This window comes from Carcharodon carcharias, chromosome 12, assembly GCF_017639515.1.
Source record: "Carcharodon carcharias isolate sCarCar2 chromosome 12, sCarCar2.pri, whole genome shotgun sequence".
Classification (NCBI taxonomy): Eukaryota; Metazoa; Chordata; class Chondrichthyes; order Lamniformes; family Lamnidae; genus Carcharodon; species Carcharodon carcharias.
In genome coordinates this window covers 50200773-50225093 of record NC_054478.1, presented here as the reverse complement: position 1 = coordinate 50225093, position 24321 = coordinate 50200773, and the positions used below count along the sequence as shown (strand labels likewise).

The 24321-nt window shown below is 41.4% G+C and overlaps 1 protein-coding gene across 4 annotated transcripts in view; it reads right to left on the bottom strand.

The window, feature by feature from the left end:
- LOC121284922 (nck-associated protein 5-like) overlaps positions 1-24321 on the bottom strand; it is a 716253-nt gene that overhangs the window by 511699 nt on the left and 180233 nt on the right. For all 4 annotated transcript variants that reach the window (XM_041200836.1, XM_041200840.1, XM_041200841.1 and 1 more), the window contains one exon: positions 24061-24134. In XM_041200836.1, coding sequence (XP_041056770.1) covers positions 24061-24128 — 68 coding nt within the window. In that variant the 5' untranslated portion in view covers positions 24129-24134. The remainder of the gene's footprint in view (positions 1-24060; positions 24135-24321) is intronic.

Below are 24321 nucleotides of genomic sequence, written 5' to 3'. Positions count from 1 at the left end.
GATTTGGGAGAATTGATCCTTTTGAACTAGCCACAGATGATTGGCCTCAATATATAGAACGCCCTCACGTTCTTTTTTGAAGCGAGCAAGATTATGAGGGTAAAGAAGAGGCAAGCGATCCTCTTGAGTACTTGTGGGAGCAAAATCTACAGTCTGATTCAAAGTTTGACAGCACCCAGTGCCCCAGATTCAAAGAATTTCGATGAATTAGTGGACCTGGTGAAGGGTCACTTTCAACCCAAGCCCTCAGTCATGATGCAGACGTTCAGGTTTAATTCGAGAAATAAAGCCCCAGGTGAGACAAATTTCACGAGTATGTACATGGCCACCATTTTACAATCGTTTCAGACCACAAACCATTGCTAGGATTGTCTAGTGAGGACAAGGCTATACCAACCACAGCCTCAGCAAGAATACAATGATGGGCCTTAATTCTGGCAGCGTATGAATACACTTTTGTACACAGGCCTGGCAATCACTGCAAACGCCGATGCCTTAGTCATTTGTCTTTACAAGAAAATGATGAGCATGTCCCAGTTCTACACAAACTTGTTTTACTGTTACATTTCTTAGATTCCTCACCAGATCAGAATCTGGACAAGTTGGGACCCAGTCCTATCTCAAGTATGAGAACAAGTGCTACATGATTGGTCACAGGAGCCCATATCTAATGAAATGAAACCATACTTCAACGGAAGATATGAAATAACAGGCTGGATGGCATCTAATTGTGGGGAGCACAAGTGATAGTTCCTCCAAAGGAAAGGGAACCACTTTTAAATGAGCTACACAGTGCCCATCCAGGAATTTTCTGAATGAAGACCAGAGCACACAGTCATCTATGGTGGCCTGGAATGGATGACAAAATGGAGAGTTTAGTAAAGCATTGTGTGTAATGTCAGTAACTGCAAAAGTTGCCAGTGACAGCTCCGTTACACCCATGGGGGTGGCCAGGTTGGCCCATAATTTCAGTTACACATTGGCTATGTTAGGCCTTTCTTAGGAACAATGTTTCTGCTTATTGTTGGTGCCCATTCAAAATGGTTGGACATATATGAGATGAAGTAACCAACATCGGTTGCTACAATTGAGAAACTATTGTTGAAATGCCATCTCAGGACAAGGTTGAGCTTAATAATGCTAAATTTAGAGGGGAAAATGGAAAGGAGTCAGGGAAGCCAGTCTCATGACTGGTATAGTCATGAGAGGAAATTTACTGTGAGAGAGATGGTATATGCGAAAAACTTCCAGGAAGGACCAAAGTGGTTACCAGGTGAAATAAGTGACTGTACCTCTATCTTACCACATGAAGGTGGAAGGCCGGATCATCTGTAAACATGTGGACCATTTAAGGAAGAGAGAAGCAAATCACCAAGATATGGTTCCACCAAAGACCATGATCAGGTCTGCATTTCCTTTTAAGGATACTCAACCCAGGACTGACATGTCTGATACTCCTGTAAGAGTTGAGGATACAGAACAGCAAGTGCCTGTCGAAACACCTGATGTTCAGGCAATTCCGGAAAAGGATGTTCCAGACAAATAATCGTAAGTTGTGGAGCTGCGATGTTTCACACATTCCAGGAAACCACCTGAAGGACTGAACTTGTAAATTCCTTACCCAGTGTAAATATTATGTTGTGTTGAAAAATATGTACTTGTAAATATAATATGTATAGCCGAGTTAATGGGGGAGGAATGTAGTAATTATAGTTTTATTTAGTGTGTAATGTACCTTGAAGAATAATACTTGTTAGGCAAGATCACATGATCTGTGGTAACCAATAGGAGATTAGCTCAGGCTACCTCAACAGTCAGTGTAGAGTTAGAGTTGGAGTTGAAAGTACATGTTGCTGCTGAGTATATTGTAAATAAACTTAAAATTTCCACCCAAGAAGTCTCTAAAGTTCAACTCTATCATTAATAGTACAACTTGGCCACCATATAATACAGCCCAGGCCTGAATGCTGCCCAGGTCTTGCTTCAGTATCTGAGAATTTGCGAATGGTGCTGAACATTGTGCAATCATCAGCAAATATCCCCATTTCTGACCTTATGATGGAGGAAATGTCATTGATAAAGCAGTTGAAGACTCTTGGGCCTAGGATGCTACCCTGAGGAAGTCCTTCAATGTCCCTGGACTGACATAATTTCCCTCCAACAACCACAACCATTTTCCTTTGTACTAGGTGTGACTCCAACCAGTAGAGAGCTTTTTCCCTATTGTTATTATTTAGTTAGCAAATAAAAATCCACAAAGCCAGGTGACAGCCTTCACATTTGTTGAGTTTAAAGTGATTAGTCTACCACCTATTCTGTAGAGGGGACACTCCTCGATTTACATGGTTGACTGGGCAAGGTGTGCCTTTGCCTTTTCCAGTGCCTAGATCGATCTGGGTGGCTTGTCTAGTTTTATTATTATTTTCACTTTTCTATTGTGGTCTGATGCAATTCAGTGGCTATTTCTGAGGGCAGTGAGGAGTCAACCACATCGCTGTGGATCTCGAGTGGCATGTAGGCCAGACCAGGCAAAGATAGCAATTTTCTTCCCTAAAGGACATTAGTGAATCAGATGGGTCTTTACGAGAATCCAGTAGTTCCATTACTGAGATTCACTATCCATTACTCCTTTTCATTGCCAAATTCTTATACTGTTATTAGATTTTCTGCATTACCATTCTGTCTGAGCTTTGTCTATTACAAGCTCCAACCCTGCCTCAAACACCAAATGCAAAGAGTACCTGCATTTCTCTGTACCTAAAATCAAGATCATCCTTTAACCTATCTGTGCCTTCTCAAATTTTTCCCCTCCCTTGAAATTCCAGTCTTCATTCATCCTCTTCCTATCGTTCCTACTCTCTTCCTTCAAAACTGTATTAAACCCATCTCATACATGACTTCCATGACCTGCTCTCTATTCCCCCAATCCCAGATATCGACTACCAACATCACTCCTCAGCCCCATGCTTGCTGCTATTGCAAGAAAAAACTACTTCTTTTAATCTTCAGAAGTCTCTACTTTCAAAAGTGCTATTATACATCATCCTAAAGAAACCTTCAATCAGTTGCACTCCTTCTCTCATTTCCCTGTTTCCAATGTTTTCATTCTGTCTAAAGTCATGAAATGTTTCACTGTAGTGCAACAATGCTCCTACCACCTATTCATCATCCTGCAATCCTACTTCTTTTCTGCTCACAGTCCTTGGATTGCATTAATCAAAGATATAACATTGTTCTTGTGTAGCTTACAGGCTCACCTCATCCTTGTCCATCGCTCCCTGCTTTTGACTATAGCCCCTTCTTGATTCTCTTCTTTCATTCCTCTCCATCAAATTGCAAACTCATAGGTTGCATTTTTGCCATGGAGGGAGGAAGCAGGAGCCAGGTTTGTTTTGGGTCAGAAACCTCTCTCCAGTGGGAAACTGATTAATGTTAAGATTTTCATGTGGCCAAGCCCTTAATTGCCATGGAGATGGGTTCCCTGCCTAATTAAGGGTAGTCATGCTTTCAAAACTGCAAGACCAAGGTAAGTAATTAGAAGGGTGCCACTCAGCTACTTTTTTAAAACATTGATTAAACAAACAGAAAAGGCATTCAGGTCACTGCTGTTTCACATCGCAGGCATACAAGATCAAAATTATGAGGCTTCAATGTCAGTCAAAACCTTACCAGTTCTGAGTGTCAGGCCCAGTATTGCAATGGCTGCACAGGCTCACAATTTCTGTTTTCCTATTTCCTAGATTGATATTTCCTCACATATTGGTTCAGTCACCTCTGATTCATCTGTTGTCCACTCCCATTTATCATTTAAATGTGTTTTCCTTCTAGTGATATCACCTGAAAGCATAGTCAGCTTCCATGTTTGCATTGGTACAACACAGTTCTACCTCTCCACTGATCTCAAGATTATTGCCACACTTTTCAATTGTCTGTCTTATGCCATGATCTGACCAGTTGAATTTTTTTCCAACTTTATATTCACAAAGCTGAAGCATTAACCAGTGTTCATCTATCTTCTGTCTCGATGCCATCAATAGCTCTGGCTGTAATTCAGGTTGAGTCCAAAGGTGCAAGACCTTGGCATACTGCCCAATCCCACATCAACTTCCTATTGCACAATCTGTTAACCATAAAGAAAAGATAACAAAATCATGAACGCAGAGATAATATGGTTCTTAGAAATGCAAGTCAATCTTTTTCTACCAAACACAACACACCTTTGATTAAAATGCACCACTATTTGTCATTCGGAAATCATTACCTTCTAAGTTGATCCATGTTGCTGAGCATGATGGAAGCAATATGTCTTAAAATTAAGTATCTAAACCGATGAAATGTTGCCAAAAAATGCCATATTTGGTTAGGTTACTGCATCTTTCAATGTTTTCCTTAAGATTTTAACTTATCAGTTCTGATGAAAGGTCATTGACCTGAAACATTAACTCCTTTTCTCTTTCTTCACAGATGCTGCGTGACCTTTTGAGCATTTCCAGCACTTTTTATATTAAAACAATGCGTACATAAACAATCAAAAAAAACCTGCAACCTTTGTAATGAAATGCTATTATAAATTTCTTCCTACTTGACTCAGCTGCTTTCAGTGATCCAGTCTTCAACTTGTTCTGCATATCAATGTTCAGAATTGACAAGCTATTTGACCATTTGAGCGAGCTCAAACAGACATATTGGCAGCACTGATGAAAGCATCAGAGTTTGACATACAGAACAAGTTGCCTCCTGTTTAAGTACTTTATTAAGTACACACTTTCTCAGTATTGCTGAAAAGAAATAAAACATGCTGTTGAGCCTTTTGTCTTGCACCCATCAGGACAGAATCGCAAGAATACCAAATTTCAAAGAGAACAACAATTTATACTGCATGAGAAAAAGGTGCTGATTGGTTGGCAAGTGGACTGCCTACTTCCTGTGGTTGAGGAAATCCTCCCAGAGACACAGTGTGGCTTTAGGGCTTCCAGAGGAACCTCTCACATGGTCTTTGTTGCCAGACAAATCCACAAAAATGTCAAGAATAACACCGTTGCATTCATCAATCTGCATTTGATTCAGTAAATCACGAGGCTCCATGGATTGTGTTCCAAAGATTTGAATGTTCAAGAAACTTCATCACAATCCTGCAATTGCTTTATGGTGATATGACCACAAGTGTCTTGAGTGAAAGATCTGAAACAGAGGCCTTCAAAAAAATCAGGACCAGAGTCAAACAAGCAAGGCTGTGTGATAGCCACAATCCACCTGACAGCGGCTTTTCACCTAATCAAAGACCAACTTGCCCTCTGCTGTCAGTGTTAATCACTGTCTAGATGGAAAACTCTTTAACCTCATCCCCTCCATATCAAAACCAAACTGACCACCGTAGACATACATGCATTACAGTTTGTGAATGACTGCAGTGTCACTGTCCATTCTGCACCAGATGTGCAAGCCACTCTCAATCTCTTCAATTCTGCACGCAAGAAACTCAGCCTGTCCTTGAAAGTTGCCAAAACAAAACTCATATATCAACCCACGCCTGCTCAGCCAAATATTCCACCTCCTTTTATGTTGAAGGAGAGACTCTGGAATATGCTGAGTACTTTCTATACTATCATAGACACCAGCTAGAAATGTGCATGCATTAATGTTGGTTGAAAACAGGACCATGTTCCTCTATTGATATCTATATATGAAAATTGATCATTCATATTCACTATCCAGATTTAAAAGTTAATTTCCTAAGCCATGAACATACAAGAAGTAATATTCAACAGATATGGAATGGAAACTAAGAACTAGAAAATAAGGACCAGAACAAGGGAGGGGAAGTAAGGACGGTGATGATTTACATTTGCATCGCAAAAGTATTTTAATGGTAGATCAAAAATAAAGTCCATAAAAATACAATTCATTTTATGATAAAAATTCAAAATGGTGTTTAAGAAAAATAAACATGTAACTCACATCTTTGTTAAGTAAAGGTATTAAAGGATCTGGAACGAAGATGGGTAAATGGAGTTAAGAAACAGAAAAGCCATGATCAAACTGAACAACAGAAAAGGCCTGAGAGGCTGAATGGACTGCTCCCAATCCTGTTTCCTCAGGATATATGCATAAAAGCAATGAGCAGTTTGCAAAAAGCTTTGGTTTATAGAGAGTGTAAGTTAGTGACCTTGGATATTGAGCATAGGAGAAGTCACACAGAAACCCACACTTAAATTAGCTTTAGTTTTATGTTTTACTCGGGTGTTCTCTCAGCTTAAAGAGCTGCACTTGCAAATTGGTCCTCACTCCCTACAAGCCAAGGTGTGATTGTATATGCACAGCATAAAAACATATGAACGATGATGGACAGAGGAAGGCCCTTTGGTCCATCCAGTATATCCCACACAATTGTGGCAATTTTTGCATCATATTGTGTACACACACCAATTCACCCGAAACTATGTGATCTTTTGGGAGAGGTAAAAAAAAAACCCAAGCCAATTTGGGGGCAAAGGGGTGAAATCTGTGAAATTCCTCCCAAATACCCTGAAGTGATCAAACTAGTTTAGTCATTCACTTCGGCCCCAATAATTTTATGCTGTACTATGAGGTCATCATCCAGCCAGAAAGAGGTCCAGCTCTTGCTTAAAGGAATTCATCAGATCAGTGTCCATTGCAAGATGCTGGCAGCATATGTAGGGCAGAAGTGTCCCAGATTTGCACTAAGTGCGGTAGTCGGCAGGAAAAAGGGCGCTTTACCCACTGGCTGCAATGGCAGCTTTTTGTGCTGTATCGTCCCAATCCCGGCTCATCCTGCTTCATTCAACTCGGGAAACGAGCCAGGTCGCTGGTGCCCCGCCCCCTCTGATCCGCCCTCCCCGCCGTCATCTCAGGCCTTCAGTAATCCAGGTGCCATATTTAAAGGGTGCCCCTGCACAGAGCTAGCATTTTCTAAGGAATTGGAAGCTGCTGGAAACTCATGGTTGTCAAATGGAGGAAACATGCTGGCCCAAATTTAGCAATGCCTCCTTTGAGCACCTACTGGACGCAGTGGAGGCCCACCATGAAGTTCTCTAGTCCAGGTCTGAGCGAAGACCAGCAAGCAAGGTGACAAATCTTGCATGGGAGGCAGTGGCAGCTGTAGTCAGTGCCAACACTCTGCAAAAGAGGAAAGCCACCCACTGCTGAAAAGGGATGAATGATCGCCTCTGTTCCACCAGGAAAAGTCACTCTCCTCATCACTCTCAACTCACACACTCACAAACCCATCACACATGCAGAGGTATCTCACTCACTGCCATTCACTCTTCACACACACCTTCATTTGCCCTGCGGATCGTGTCCTCATCCCATCCATGGCACCACTCACCACCCACACATGCAAGGCATCCTTATCATCTGGCCTGGCAGATGTCTTGCTTACATTCTATCCATCTGTATTCATGCAGGATAAGCTGGCACAAAACAAAATGGGGAAGGCGCAGACTAGTGGAGGAATGCCTGACAGACTTTGAAAGTAGAGTCATCCATCTGGCCAGCGACGATCCTGACCATTCCTGTGCTGATGGTGAGGTCGACGGTGCTCAACCAAGTGTGGATCCAGTAGTGCAACACCCATCAGGCAACCATGCTGTGAGTCAGTTCCCCTGTTCTCCAGTCCCCTGCTGTGCACTAACTATTGCTCCTTGCTTTCGCAGGCAAATCGGAGAAGTAGCCGCGGGGGTCCACGACTCATGTCCTCGACTGAAGCCTGGAAGACACCTTGGAAGAAGAATGTGATGACACCTTCATTGAAGACCAGTCACAGTACTCACCCACATCTTCCAACAGTGCAGAGTCACACATATTGGTGGGACCTAGATCCCGGGGTCACAATCTGGTGAGCACATCACACTGTCTGAGCCACAGCAGGCGGTGGCAGAGACTTCCCAGAGTTCCAGCACTCGGAGGACTGCTGGAGGCCAGAAATCTGCTGAGTCCAAGTCAGATGAGGAGCCCCTGGACTCGGTCATACCTCAGTTGCTGGAGGTATGACTGAGTTCAGGAACATCAGGAAGGGATGTCCACTGCACTCCTCAGATTGCAAGGCACAATGGAGGATTCCATTTGCCTTCATTCTGAGGTAATAGCACCAGCATGCCAGTACACCGAGGTCAACACTGGTAGGATGGCATCCGCCATGGAGCCCTTGGTCCAGGACATCGATCCTGCACTGCTGCGCGGGCTGAACTCCATTGCTGATGCCATAGTTGGCCTCCAACAGTATGTATGTGAGAGGGGTGCATGGCAGCTCGAACTCACTCCAGCTACCCCTTCTCCTCAAGGATTCAGCCAGGTGCCCTTGGGCGCCCTTAGGGAGGAGGACCAGCAGGTACACACCTGGGGCCTTCAACCCAGATGACTCCAGGAGCGTCCGGCCCACCCAAATTCCCTTTCCCTGTGACCCCAGCAGCTCCAGCTCCACAGGCCAAGGAGGGTGCCACTGCCACAAAGCAGGACTCCGAAAGCAAGCTATGGCCCTCCAGGTCTTGGCCCTCCAGAGGATGCCCATCAAAGTCATCACAGGCAGGGTATAGCAGTCAGCAGGCTGCCTCCACCTCCACTGTGGATATCGGGGGAGCATCAAGATGTAGCAGCAGGGTTTAGGAAGGTTAAGAACATGTAGTTTCATCGCATGGCCATGGGTGTTAATCACTTGTACATAATGTTTGTTATTGTAAATAAACTCCAAACAATGTCATCCTGTCTATGGCTCCTTGTTCTGATGAGCAGCGTTCACGTCATTCTGAAGTGAAAGCTTGGTCCCTGCACAAGATAAAGGCAGGCATCTCAGTCTAGGGCCTCCTCCCTGTGCTTTGTGAAACCTTCCTAGCACACTCAGTCAAGCTGCACTTCGATGCGGCTTATCATTGCTGCCAGGATGTCCTGGGCCCGTGGCACAGAGTTCCATCATCCTCTGTGTGTGCTCCCAGCACCTTTGAGGAGCAGCTGGCCCCCATTTCATCAGCATCTGTGTCCGGTGACAGTGTGGCCCTGAAGGGTTCAGCTCACGAAGGATGCCATATGATCAGGAGAAGTTAAAGTCTCCCTGCTGCAATTCCATGAAATGACTCTGTTCACAAAACACAAGTGTGCTGCCATCAGCCAGACAGGAGTCATACTTTCACGTAAGCTATGTGAGGATCTATGGAGTGTCCCCACTGCATGTCATCATCCTCCTGGAATGTAGGACCTTTGGGCATCCGCTGAATCTCCATGACAGGGGCCTTATCACTGAGGGTATGTGCACTGCCACTAGCCAGACAGGAGACAAATGTTCACCGATGCAATGTGAGGATCTATAGGGTCTCCTCACTGCATGTTGTCACCATCCTCCACAAATCTAGTAAGGGCATCCTGAGCACATCTGCCTTGTCTGCACAAGGTGCAGATGGCCTCATCGCAATCATCTTTGCCTTTGAGGATCTCCTCACCCTCATCCCCGTTGATGTCCTCCCCTATGGAGGAGACCTGAATCTCCTCCTCAGGCAGTTCCTCCCCCCTTGCAGCGCCAGGTTGTGAAGGGCACAGCAAGTGACAACGATGCATGACACCCTCTGTGGACTATGCTGCAGGGCTCCACCAGACTGGTCCAGGCACCGGAACCTCATTTTTAGCATCCCGATGGTTTGCTCCACCAAGTTGCGAGTTGCAGCATGAGCCTTGTTATACCTTCACTCTGCTGTAGTCTGAGGCCACTGCACAGGTGTCATCAGCCACGTCCTCTGTGGGTAGACCTTGTCCCCAAGGAGACAACACTGTAGCCTCTCTGGACCCTGGAAAACATCAGGGATCTGAAGCCCACTGAGAATGTAGGAGTCGTGACACTCGCTGGGAATTAAACGCAGATCTGTAGGACGCATTTGTGATGGTCTCAGACCAGCTGAATGTTTAGCAAGTGAAAGCCCTTCCGGTAGACTGACTGCTTGTTGCCACGGAGATCTAAATGCCAGGTGAGCGCAGTCAATGGCACCCTACACCTGTGGAAAACCTGATATCTACGCAAATCCCAGTGCATCTGCTTCCTGGCTTTCCTGATCCCGGTTGAAATGCACAAAGTTGTGTGCTTTTGCGAATATGGCATCCATGACCTCCTGGATACACTTGTGTGTGGAAGCTTGTGAGATCCCACAGATGTCACCTGTGGAGACCAGGAAGGAGCCACTGGCATAAAAATTGAGCGCCACAGTCACTTTCACAGCCACTAGCAGTGGATGTCCTCCAAGTCCCCGTGGTACCAAATCCTGCAGCAGGTGGCATTTGTGACTGATCATTTCCCTATACATGTGCAGTCTTTGGCAACAGTGGTTCTCAGCCATCTGCATGAATGACAAGCACCATCTGTATATCCTGGGTCTAGCTAGGCGCCGACCCACAACGGCTCACTGTGGCTCTTCATCAGCGTGCACATTTGGTGGCACTTTCATTCCTCGGCATTGCTTGAGTGAACAGATAAGCTAGATGCCCAACTCCAAGCATGTCAATTTACTTGCATCTGAACTGTCTCAGCTACTTAAGAATGCTCACTTTCTACAAGGTTTTCCTGAAGCGTGGCCACTTCCCTCCACCACCCCAGGACGATGCTTGTGCACTACCCTCAGACCATGCTGCCTTTCCCCCTCCCACTCGCCCCAACTGCAGTGCAGGCCTTGCCCCAGCACTGCATTGTCAGCCAGTTGGGAAAAAACAACTGGCCTGCCCTCGCCTGAATGCACTGCGCCTCTTCCTTGAAGTTGATCAGGCGACTCTCATGAGCACTGTGTTACATTAGTGTGCACTCACCTCCAAGTTCCCCTCGAAGTTCAGCTTACCAAGTGCATGCCTTTCAAATGCTTTTGTGAAACACTTCGCCTTGAAGTCGCACTGACATGGGACATAAATTCGAGATCGGGGAATAATTCTGTTGAACAGGCAATATGATGAGATGCAAATGCATTGAATTTGGATTCCCAGCATTGGACGGCTGGAAAGATAGCAAGCCATTGATGGGCCGAGTGGACGATCACAAGCTGGTTTCTCAAAGGTGCAAAACCAAATTTTGGCCTTCTCATTATACTGTCTGTTCACGACACCAAGGTAGGTGGAACATTCTGGCTGTATTGTAGCATTGGCCAGATTTAATTAGTCCTGGTTACTATGTCTGGATTGTTAATGTGACATGAGTTGTCAAAAAATTTGCATAACAGAAGAATAAACTTGAAGGCATAAGCGATAAATTACAGAATAGGTTTCACTAAGAAACAATGTAACAGTTTGCACTATTTTTACAGAATTTTTAACTCACATCCCCCTGGTGATACAAACATAAGAAAAAACCATGGCATGGCACTAACTCTACTGATAATCAAATCTGAACTAGCAACTGGATCTAAATCTCATGTGGGGATTCATAACAATTCACAGAGCTCCACAAAACCACCTTAACACATGAACTGCAATAAAATGATACCAATAATCTGGGAGCTGGCTGCAGTATATTTCTCATGCACTTTGAAGTTGAAAACCACTAGGCTACAGGACAACAAAGTTTAACCAATTTTATCAAATGAATGCAATGTTTTCTTGAAATGCAAGCTCCCAGATCATTACCCTTTACCTGCAATTTTTTCTCTTCAGATAGTTATCTAATATTCTTTTGAAAGCCTCGAATGAACCTGCCTCCATTACACTTCTGGAATAAAGGGCTTATCTTATGAAAAAAAGGTTGAACAAGTTGGGCCTATACCCATTGGAGTTTAGAAGAATCTTATTGAAACATCTAAGATCTTGACGGACTTGATAGGGTGGATACCAGGAGGATGTTTCCTCTTGTGAGGGAGGCCAGAACTAGGGAACATAGTTTAAGAATAAGAGGCCTCCCTTTAAGACACAGATGAGGATTTTATTTTCTCTCAGAAGCTCGTCAGTCTGTAGAATCTTCTTCCACAGAAAGCAGTGCAGGCTGAGTCATTGAGTTTATTCAATGCTAAGTCAAATAGATTTTGAAAGACATGGGAGTCAAAGGGGCAAACAGGAAAATGGAGTTTACCATAATCAGATCAACCATGATCTTACTGAATGGCAGAGCAGGCTTGAAGGGCTGAGTGGCTTACTCCTACTCCTAAGTCCAATGTTCCTACGTTTCACTTTCAGGCACGGCATTCCAGTTCCTAACAATTCACTGCATAAAAAAGTTTTCCTTCATGCTGCCATGTTTTCTTTTGCCAATCACCTTAAAACAGTGTCCTCTGGTTTTCAATCCTTCCGCTAATGGGAATGGTTTCTCCCTATCTACTCTGTCCAGACCTACCAAGATTTTGAACACCTCTATCAAATCTCCTCTTAAATCTTCTCTCCCCAAGGAAAACACCCCCAGCTTCTTCAATCTACCTACATAACTGTAGTTCCTCATTCTTGGAACCATTCTCACAAACCTTTTCTGCTTTCTCTCTAGTGCCTTCACCCTGTGTGGAGCTAAAAATTGGACACTATACTCCAGTTGAGGCCAGACTGTTTTCTTTTTACAGGTTTATCATGACGTTCCATGTTGTTTCGTACAATTGATCACTGATTTTATTAAGCAAACCACCGTTTAAAGTTTAAAATCCCACAGCTGAGACACATCAACCGTTCTTCTACCAGCATAACTAAGAAATAAGCAACTGGAAATTGTCACAAGTGCGACATTTATAGGATTATTATGTTTTAGGACTATATATTTTGGTTTGTGACAGTGGTGTAGTTTTGGACTGTATCTTTAAATTTAGGGTAAATGAAAGGGATCATGTGACATGCTGGAATCTGTCTGACAGTAAACCTGGGTAGTTTAATCATTAAATATATTTACACATGGGGACAATGAAAGCTATTTCTAAGTCCACAATGAGAAAACCCTAAGTCTCTTAAGACCCAGAAAAGTGTTATAGATATCAGATTATAAACAGCTGGGCTGGAACCTGTCCCTTTGTTTCTAAGATGAAAGACAGTGGTGATCAGAGATAGCTAATTAACATTTCTACTTGGAGGCAAGGCTAATATGTTTCCCACTGCCACGGAAAAGGGGAAGGAGAGGCCATGTGAAGATCTGGTTACAGGCTTTCCTATGAATCCAGGTATATCAGGTAGACAGCAGGTTTTTGCAGTTGGAGTTTTGCTTTTGTGTGGTCTGCAGCTGGCTGGGAGGTGGAGGGTGTAGAAAGAGATAGATGTTAGCCAGGCCTGCACCTTAAGCAGAGCAAATGCTGACTCTCTCATTCACTATATGGAATGCAGGTGGGAGCTCACACTCAGTGTGAATTCTGAGTTCATGAGGAGTTAAAATAAGGTAGGAGCATTCACCTAGCTGAAGCTAGAGGGAGAATCCCCAGGAAAATTCTTATAATGCAAGATAGTATTGGGAAAGGAAACAAACACATAAATCCTTGGGTGCTGAGAAACATTTTGGACTGACTCCAGGAGCTTGGATGCCTACATAAGAGATCAAATAATACAACAAAATTGGGGTTTTCAATTGTCATTAAAAGTAGAAAGGTGCAAACTTTGGTGGTTTAAAGTATAAAACAAAAACAAAAACAGAATTACCTGGAAAAACTCAGCAGGTCTGGCAGCATCGGCGGAGAAGAAAAGAGTTGACATTTCGAGTCCTCATGACCCTTCGACAGAACTTGAGTTCGAGTCCAAGAAAGAGTTGAAATATAAGCTGGTTTAAGGTGTGTGTGTGGGGGGCGGAGAGAGAGAGAGAGAGAGACACGTGGAGTGGGGGTGTGGTTGTAGGGACAAACAAGCAGTGATAGAAGCAGATCATCAAAAGATGTCAACAACAATAAAAGTAGTATTATTGTTGTTGACATCTTTTGATGATCTGCTTCTATCACTGCTTGTTTGTCCCTACAACCACACCCCCACTCCACCTCTCTCTCTCTCTCTCTCCGCCCCCCACACACACAGCTTAAACCAGCTTATATTTCAACTCTTTCTTGGACTCGAACTCAAGTTCTGTCGAAGGGTCATGAGGACTCGAAACGTCAACTCTTTTCTTCTCCGCCGATGCTGCCAGACCTGCTGAGTTTTTCCAGGTAATTCTGTTTTTGTTTTTGTTTTGGATTTCCAGCATCCGCAGTTTTTTTGTTTTTATCTCTTGGTTTAAAGTATAGTTGCCTACAAGAAGAAAATAGTGTTTAGTTAATAATGTTTTGTCTTTAGTCATTAATAAAGAAAAAGTTATTTTAAAATGTGAAATGTTGACGTGTCATCCTTTCAGCTAATAAGTGGAAGTTCAAATTTCTCTTTAAAAGTTATCAGCCTCTACGGAGGTCTTAACAAACTACATCATATAATGCTGGTCATTTAGAGCAAAATTAAGGCCAGGCGAGAAGTGGCCATTAATTGGCCCTAGGCCATACCTGCCCCTATAAGATCGTGGACAGTTTAGGAACGGGCAGAAGGGCAGTGGAAAGATTACCAGGGGAATTTTATGGGCCCCACTGCCTCACAGCCTACTATTGAGAGCCCCTTAATTTGTGGCTTCTGAGTACAACCATTTCTTCAACCACCTCCCCTTCACCTCAACATTGGCCATGCCTTCAGCCACCTAGACCCCACAAACTGGAATTTCCTTCCTGGAACACTTAACCCATTTTTCCTCCTGGAAGACTTTCCCCAACATCCACTCTTCGAAGAGGAGTCATACATACTCAAAACGTTAACTCTGTTTTTTTTCTCTCAACAGATGCTGTTAGACCTGTTGAGTTTCTCCAGCATTTTCTGTTTTTGTTTCAGATTTCCAGCATCCGCAGTATTTTGCTGTTAACCCACTCTTTGATCATACTTTTGTCATCCCCTCTAATATTGCCTTTTGGCTTGCATCCATTTTTCCCTACGCTTGTGTGAAGTGTCTCGATATGTTTTTCTCCATCTAGAATACAAACATTAAACATAAATTTGTTCTCTTGTCGATGTTTTACTTTGCTGTTGCTGTTAGGGCATAACTAGGAAAACCTCTGAAGCACTAGAGAAGGAAGACTGGTTGCTGCAGAATTGCCTTCAGCCCAAAGTCTCAATTCAATTCAACCTATTCTGATGGGATTAAAAATGCTCCTTTATTTCACTGAAATTAGTTTGGGGAGTCTCAAGCCAATTCTTAGTGTGTCTAGGTCTATACCACAAAACTCTCCATGACTCAACAAGCTGACAATTTCAGCCAGATGGTTAGAGAATGGCCAGCCTGGGAAAAGAACAAACTACAGCACATTGCACACGTGCTTTTTTTCTGAGGGTGTTTTCCTACAGCAGCTCTGTACTAAAGCCTAGAAAAACTAGAGGCAGGCAACAAGTATTGAAGAACACCTGGATCATATGAATACAATGTAGAAATTAAAGCTGAGTTTTCTGATCAACTTTAGTTTCATGACAGCAACTTAGTGTTTTCTAAAAATGTACAAGATCCTGGCTTATATCTTTGAGGATTCTACAAAGACCAGAGCAGCACCTGAGAATTGGGAGCGATGTAGTCCCAACATTCAAGAACAAAATGAGAATTGAATTAGGGAATTACAAATCAGTAATTCTAACAAAGCAGTAGGGGAGGAAATGCCTGAGAGCCCATTATGGAACATAATCAGTGTTAATCTAAAGAGCATATAGCTGATAAGAGGACAGTCAGCATTTTTTTGAAGCAATGGATGCCTCATAAGTCAACTGGAATTCTTTGAGGAAGTAAATAAATTATTTTATAAAATCTCTCTGGTAGACTGAATGACTTGAATTTTCATGAAGCATTTCAAAACAACTTTGCATTTTTTAGACAAGGTATAGGTACATGGAATTGTCAAATTGACTTGTTCTATTGGAACTTATCTTGGCAACAAAATGCAGAGGTTGATTATAAATATAACAATTCCTGTCTATGGAGCAGGGATAAGAGTTCCACAAGAAGATGGTCTACAGTCCACTCCATTAACACTATAAATAAAAATGATAAAAGCTATAAGCATACCACTTTCCCATAACAAGTGAGAAACTCAAGTACCTGAATAAACAATGCATTCACATGCTTAAATACCTCACCTATTTTTCTGATTGAAGGATGTGATAACACACCAGTGGCAGAATCTCACGGGAAATGCTCCAACAGCTGGCATCTCTACACGAAGAAACCTTTGAATCATGTATATAGACCCATTTTTTTTCAGTGAGAAGCAAAGTTGCTGATCATACCAAGGTATAGTGAAGAAAGAAAAACAAGGTTGTATCTTGGATGAAGATCATTACACTTTAAGGTGCAGGTAATCCACCTGCCTCAAGTTGTTTTCAGAGAATTAAATATTGATTTAGCATTTTTCCATTGACCAGATAAATGTTTATTACTTAGAAAATGTGGGATTGAACTCACTACCCAATCTCCACCCGCACCCACCACCCCATCAGCACCACCCGCAACTGACCAATGAGAATGGTAGAGTAGCATATAAAATCATAGGAGCATTGAGTTATATTCCCAACACATTCCCCAATTTAACTTATCTGAGAACAGGCATAGGGAAGCCATCCACTCTTGCGAGAAAAGACAAAGACAAGATAAAAGTATAATTGTCCTATGGAAACTTGTGGGCCAGGAGAGGCAGGAGTGTGCCCCCAGGCCATGGAAAGAGTCTTTGGGCCTCTCCAGCCTTGCCCCTCTTTCCCAGCACCAGGCTACCAAGCTCTGTCTCCAGCACTAACATTCTGCTGCAAGCTGTTCCATTGGATTTCAGGTCCAATTTTTATCCTGCATGGAAATCCTGATTCATTTTTATATGAATGTCAACATTTAATCCAGATTTTATCCAGACCCAAAAGGAATTTAATCATACATCGTCCTTTCGCTGTTTGTTGCACGTGGACCTGTTTATCTGCCTCAAAATATTGGGCAGTTCTGCAGTTTGGAACATTTGCTTCCAAATGTTGTTTTTAAAGAAAAAATCTCAATCATTCTGAAAACATTTAAAAACTCCACAAAAAAGACAGATGAACATTTCATTCAACTTCATATTAATAACCTTGTAGTAGTTTAACATTATTATGCTTGATTGCTTGATAAAGGACATTATGATATTACGATGTATTATTATGTTTAGTCCCAACAATTAGAATATAGTTAACATTTTTAAATTATTTTAATGGGCCAATAAAAATTTATATTTCCAGATAACAGAAACTAATTTTAATTTAAACTATAATTAGTAGGGTGCCATAATGAATATTTCTGATTAAGAGTCCTTTACCCTAAATTGAGTAGAAACCTTCTTGCAAGGCTTTCTGACAGACCACAACTTTTGCTAGTGAATGCATTTTTACAAGTTGCTCAATGGCAGGTAGAGATAAAATGATAAAGCTGCCAAAGAAAGCTTTAGAAAGGAACTCTGCTGCTGAGATGAGCCATAGACAACAAGAATGAGGACAAGCATTGAAAGTCATCTGTTATTTATTAAGATAGGTATTATTTGACTGCATTCAGCTCCATTCACCAGGTTAGACATTATTTTTCTGAAAAAATGAAGTCCTGGTACATTTAATATTTGAATCTGTCTCCCCTTATTTCACCAACTTAAAGTTACTTCCCCAACATCCGCTGCCAAAAAAAGTATAAACTACTAAATAATGTCTTCACAGCATATTAAAAGGCAACAGATAGTTACTTATTTAGAACAATTATTAACATTTTCATTTTATTCGATACAGCTGAAATCTTATGGAGCATTGTGACTATTTATGACAAGGCATGGGAAAATTAAGATCTAAATAAACGTAGGTTTCCAAGGGTTATAGTTGAAAAAATGGGATCACTGTAGACCAGATTCTGCAAATGTTTTTTGTTCCCTTGGGCTTTTCTCATCACATCAGTATGAGAAAATGTTAAAAAAAAATCTAAGTAAGGTTAAAGTAACATAGGGCTTTGAATAGCCTACACTTTACCTATATTTGCTATGTACTTCACAAATTGAAGTCTAAGCTCATTCAGGTCATTGATTTGAACCAAGTCCTATTAAACATACTCTGAAATAATCAGCCGGTCTACTTGTGAATGCTGTGGTAAATCTCAATGTTTAGCAACAGATGGTACTCCACAGGAAGAAAATAAAACTTATTTAAGTTCTCTTAAAAAAATAAACTTGACATTCTTTATTTGAAATGTAGCATCAGATATACATTTTCTACCTGCACCGTGACACCACTTTGAAGTTTATCTGGCTCCGTCTGCTTGTTATAAATCCATATGGGTCTCTATTATATCTGAAAAAACTAACTGTTCAAGATTTGTGCCCTTGATTTTATTAGCTAGCTCAAAGTAAACTCAACCCTATCGTTCAATATCAGGTTCAGTGACCAATGACCCAATGGGTTACAACCATCAGCCAACCACAAATCCTCAGAATAATAAAGCCTGAGAAATACTGTGGGCTGATTTATCAGGACATCTGTCTGGCTACAGACACTCTAGTAGCACCCCTGTATGTCTAGTGTTTTCCCATGTTCCTTAGAGGCCTTCAGCCATATATCTCCTTTTTGTGTTTATTAAAAGCGTGTAAGCAGTTTTATATGGCTGGGCTGAAAGAGACCCTATTCTTTTAGGTATTGGGATGTGAACAAGCAAACTTAAGATAAAATTGCATAAAACAATCTTTCTTCCTAAAATGAAAATAAAACTATTCCTGTTAACATATTATTGAAACGATAGAACCAAAGCTATAAAAGCCATGAATTAAAGTAAACAGCAAAATATTTTAAAGCCTCAAAATATCCAGAAAAGATGGTTATAATTTACATCATGTACCTTTTTTATACTCATCTCAACGTGAAAAATTGCTTAAACTTGTGTATTAAGCATTCTATTAGGTTTGAAAAAACATATTTTCCTCATTTTACTATTTTTAATAACAAACACTTGACTACACACATCTAAAGCTATTTGAGATGGATTTGTCTTAACTAAATGTTGAAATGTGAACAGTGACATTTCATTTTTCAATATGGAAAAAATAAATTAGAACTGTTTCATACATAAGTGCTTTACAAAGGTTACTGTCACCTTTTATTTGTCAAATATTGTGACAATATTTTGCCTTATCATATAATTCTGTCTAAAATGAATTACCACTGACATGCTCATTCCATGATGACTGATTCACAGGCTCCAAAGTCTGAGCATCATTCAAAATAAAATCACCCAACAAAGATTGGATCTATTAATAGCATTGGTGACTGAAAAAATGTATAAATTACCAAAGATAAACAAAATTAAAATCAAATAAGTTATTCCAATAACTTACTATGAAAATCTAATTGAAAACTGCATGCTTTAGAATAATATATCTTAATTTCATTAAATACTTATAGGTCTATTTCTCCCAGTTTCCCAAATTCCTTAGAAGTTAAGCTAATTAGTGAAAACTCATGCTAGGTATTTACAACAAGTTAATGAGAGGAAGTAGATCTAGAATCATCACCAAATGAATGATGGGAGGGATTAAGAGAAGGTTTTTTGTGAAAAGGGCTGATAGAAAATGGAATAGACTGTTAGAAACAATGGTGGTGGCAGAATTCAGAGTCATAGGATTCATAAAGTCACAGCATATAAGGAGGCCATTCAGCAAGACCCAATCGAGCTAGTCCTACTCCTCCGCCCTTTCCCTATAGCCCTGCAAAATTTTTATCTTCATTTACTTATCTAATTCCCATTTGAAAGCCTTCATTGGGACTTCTTCCACCACCCTGTTAGGCAATGCATTCCAGATTATAATCACTCAGGACCAGATTTTTATGCTTCTGATAAAACGGAAGCAGTCAAGATTTAAAAATGGCAGATAGGACCTGACTTTGTGGTTCCCACCCCAATTTCTGTCATATGGGATTTTTAAGGGTGCGGGTAGCAAGCTCACACTCAGCATTCACCCACTTGCCAGTTCCATAGCAGGGAAGGACATTTTAGACACCTGCTATTTCCATGGAATCAGGAGCATTTTGGTAGGCAGTGTGGTTCATGGCATTTCAAAGGAGTTTTGAACCATGGGGAAGTCTAGTCTGCATTTGGGAACCTTTTCACAGGTAAGTTCAAAAGGCATAGACAACTTCACATCTTATAATAAAATGGTGTTTGAAAAGTTAAATATGTTTTAATACAGTGATTAATGATGGGGTTTTGCTTAGAAAAGGCAAGTGACCATTAAATTGATCAGCACTGTGAAAGTATTCAGATGCATGAGAGTACTTTGTCCAGTGGATAAAGTGCTCTTGTGAACTCACCAGTATTGATATTAAGATTTTAACATGTCAATTTTTCCCCTGTGATCTAATCTTTTCTTTGATTGAGCCTTTGAAATAGCTGAAAAGGTGGCTGCCTTCTTTGGGTGACACCATCCTTTGAGCCTTTGAAGTAGTGGAGCAGAGAGGTGAGGGGTGAGGGCTAGGGAGCGTAATACTCAAGTAGAGAACTGGGCCAAAGTCCCAATGAATAGAGGTGGAACTTCTAAAATGCCCACCTGGGCATCTGCCCACCTATGTTCTCATATCAGGCCTGCTTCCAGAGGTGGCAACCGCAACTCCAGCTCAGCCCAACTATCTTGCCATGAAAATAGCTTGACTGAGCACTACTGGGCAAGAGGTAGGATCACAGTGGTGGTAATTGGCCTGACTTGCAATTCCCACCTTGATGAAAATCTGGGCCTCACTGTTCAAAAGTGTTTTTCTTCATTTTGCGTTTGGTTATTTTATCATTCACCTTAAATCTATGTCTCTGGTTCTCAACCCCTCCAACAAAGGGAACAGTTTCTCTCTATTTACTTTGTTTAGGTCCCTCATGATTTTGAACAGCTTTATCAAATATCGTCTCAACATTCTCTGCTCTAAAGAGGACAATCTCTGCTTCTGTAATTTATCCATGTAACGGAGGTCCCCCATCTTGTAAATTTCTCCTGGATCTTCTCTAAGGCGTTTCCATCCTTCCTAGAGTGTGGTGCCGAGAATTGGGTGCAATATACCAGTGTGGCCGAGCCAGCGTTATCTAGAAATTCATCATAACCTCCTTGCATTTATATTTTATGCCTCTATTTATAAAGCGCAGAATCCCAAAGGTTTTTTTTTAAATTGTTTTCTCAACCAGCCCTACCACCTTCAATGATTTGTGTACATACAGGTCTTTCTCTTCCTGAACCCCCTTTAGAAATGTACCTGTAAGTTTACATTGTCTGCCCTTGTTCTTCCCTACTAAATTGTATCACTTTGTACTTCTCTGCATTAAATTTCATCGCCATGTGTTCACCCATTCACCAGCTTGTCTATGTCCTCTTCTAGTTTTCTATCATCCTCTTTGTTGTTCACTACATTTCCAAGATTTTCAAATTCATAATAGTTTTTCAAAGGAAAATGACTAAATATTTGAACGAGTAAATTTTAAAAGAAAATATGCAAGAAAGTAGATAACTTGTATATACTAAGGACTTTACAACTAACTGATTTTCCATTTATTAGTCTGCTATTAATTTCAGAGCAACTGTTATGTTGAGTAGCGTTGCTATGAAATCCTATACCAAAAACTTGATTGCCCATTAGCTGGAACGCACTTGATCAACAATCAAATTTGCTATCAATCATTAATTATGGCTGGATCACCTCAAAATCTACTGTCACTTCCATTCCACAATGAAGCCTAACTCAGCCTTGGATCTTTTCAGCGGTGGAAAGCCTCTTAATTATTGCAAAGTTGATGGAAGAGGCCCAAATCCAGGAGTCTGGCTCCAAAACATGAAACTTACCATTTACATGGGGTGGGGATGGGCCCAGGTTGCAAATCATTCATGCGCATTTCATGGAGGCAGTTCCCCATAGAAATTAGCAACTGTCTCCGTTCATGTGTGATTTTGGTGTGAGAGGTGTCTGAAACCTGACATGTCCAGATTAGACCTGGTAGGAGCAGATTTAAACTTTGTGGATTTGTTTTGATAACTAGGAACCCTTTTGAAGAGGTGAGATACCTGTTTGGATATGGTCCCAGGACACCTTTGGGGGAAGTCAGGTGCCCTTTGGTATTCTAAAAGTAGGCATGAATGTGCAGAAAATGTGAATAAATTAATTGGAACTGTGACACTTATTGGCACTGTCAAAACAACTGTCAAAAATATCAAGATGAACTGTCAAGAGAAGTTGTCAAAAACAACTGTCAAAAGTGTCAAGATGAACTTTCAAAGGGTGTTATCAAACTTCAAGGCATTTAAAATTCCTGCCTTTTAACTCTTTGAAAAAACTGCCTGGAGTGTTAAAAAAATATATTGCTTGTTATTTCACTCTGTCTCTTGACATAAGCCTTAGGGCTACCATTACTGGATTAATGCTGCATAACTGATTTCACAACCATTGATTATCACAGCTTGATTGACAGCTTCAAGTGATTATGGACTCTTTGAATGGGGATGATGAAATTCACTGCTTGTTTTTATAAGTGATTATGCAATCAAATGAAATGTTTATTGTTATAAAGGACAATGTAGTTGAAGGAATGTAAATGTAGTAAATGGGTTTTTAATGAGTGAGCGGGTTTTGCTAAAAAAAATACAATCTGCAATAGACACTTGGAACTTTATTTTATTTAATCTCAGCATGGGCTCTGAGGCCTAACCTATGATGCATACGGGTGAGTTAACATGGTAGTTGTAAGGGAAAGGGGTGGTGGCTGGGGGCATGGGTTGGCATGAGTTAGTACTAGGTTGGCCTTTGGGTTATAAAGGGCCATGGAGAGGTGGGCAGGAGCATAGGTTGGCATGGGGAATATGAGGGGCCATGGGGGTGGGAATAGGGGAATAGGTTGGCATGGAGGGTGTGAGAGGCATGGGGTGTGGGCGGGGGTATGAGGTGGCATGCGTTATCATGTGGGGCGCGAGAGGATGTGAGACATGAAGGCTGTTATTTTTTTTTGTGTTTTTTTAAACCTCAATATAATGCTGGTACGCCACAGCAGGCCTTCTGCCCAGCCCACCTCCGCACTTGGCATCCTTCGCATTAATTCCAGGATCACCTGGCTTGCCTGCCTAGGAATTATGCCACCCCAGAACAAAATCTGACCTTCTGGGCCACTTTCTCCTAGGTTGGGTTTGCGGAGTCAGGAAATGTCCTGTCTCTGTGTTCCCGAACTGGAAGCGAAAATCCAGGCCTTAGTCTAAGTATGACTCTAAGATCATCCTGGTAACAAGAGCTCTAAATTCCCCTTCTCCACAACAAACCATTTTTTTCAATGACATTCCATGCATCCTCACCTCAGACACCAAATGTGAAGAACCTAATAGACCTTCTCATGCTCAATATTTAAGGCATCTGTTCTGCCACATGTGACTCCTCAAATTCCTTCTACATCCAACCCTTCACTCCTGCCAATTCCCCTACAGATATCGATCTTTACTTCACAGGTGACTAAAAAGGGCTGACAATACGAGGGTGCAGGAAAGGGGAGGGGGGAGTTAAAGGGTTTCATAGACAAAGCAAGTTTAGGAATTATGAGGTGTTGGGAAAGAAGTGTCTAAAGGGTACTGTTGAAATATAAACTCAGCTTTTCCTCTCTTATCCAGTCTGCTATCAAGAATGTTTTAATTTGGCTCCAGAAGATTACCTATTTTCTCCTCTATTCTGTCTCCTCATCGTTGAAACTCTAATCCATGTTTTTAATCGCCTCTCAGCTAGATTTCTCCAGTATTTCCTTGCTGGCCTCCCTATTTCCATCAGCCAACAACTACAAATCATGCAGGTTCACATCCTCACCTGACCTTAAAAAGAAGGCCCTGCCCTTACCAATTTTTACTGGCCTCCTGTGTCCCAGTAATTTGACCAATTATTTACCACAGCCTTGCTCCCTACTTCCTCTATAATCTGCACCAGATCTATGTTCCTGTGCATATCATTTTGTTCTCTCTTGTGCCCTCTTCCCACCTTTGTCTTTTTGTTCTTTATTCAATTTTCACTCAGCGTCCTTTGAAGTATTCGTAGAAGTCTCTTTATATGTAATGATACGTTGTTGTTAAATAGCATTCTTATGGTACTTACCTCTGAACATTGCTTTGTGATTCTTCAAACTGTTTCAGCAACTCTTGTGTATATTTGTTTGAATCCATGTAATCCTGAAATAAAATTAAGAGAATTTTCCTTAGAATAATGAAACTACACTTTTAAACAAATAACTTTAGTTGATGGATTTTTGTTCTTAATTGTTCATCTCCATACCCTTCTCTTTAAAACAGGAGAGGAGGATCTAGACACCAGTTGTGCTTCATGAATTAGACAGTTTGAAGCTGTTTTAATTAGAGA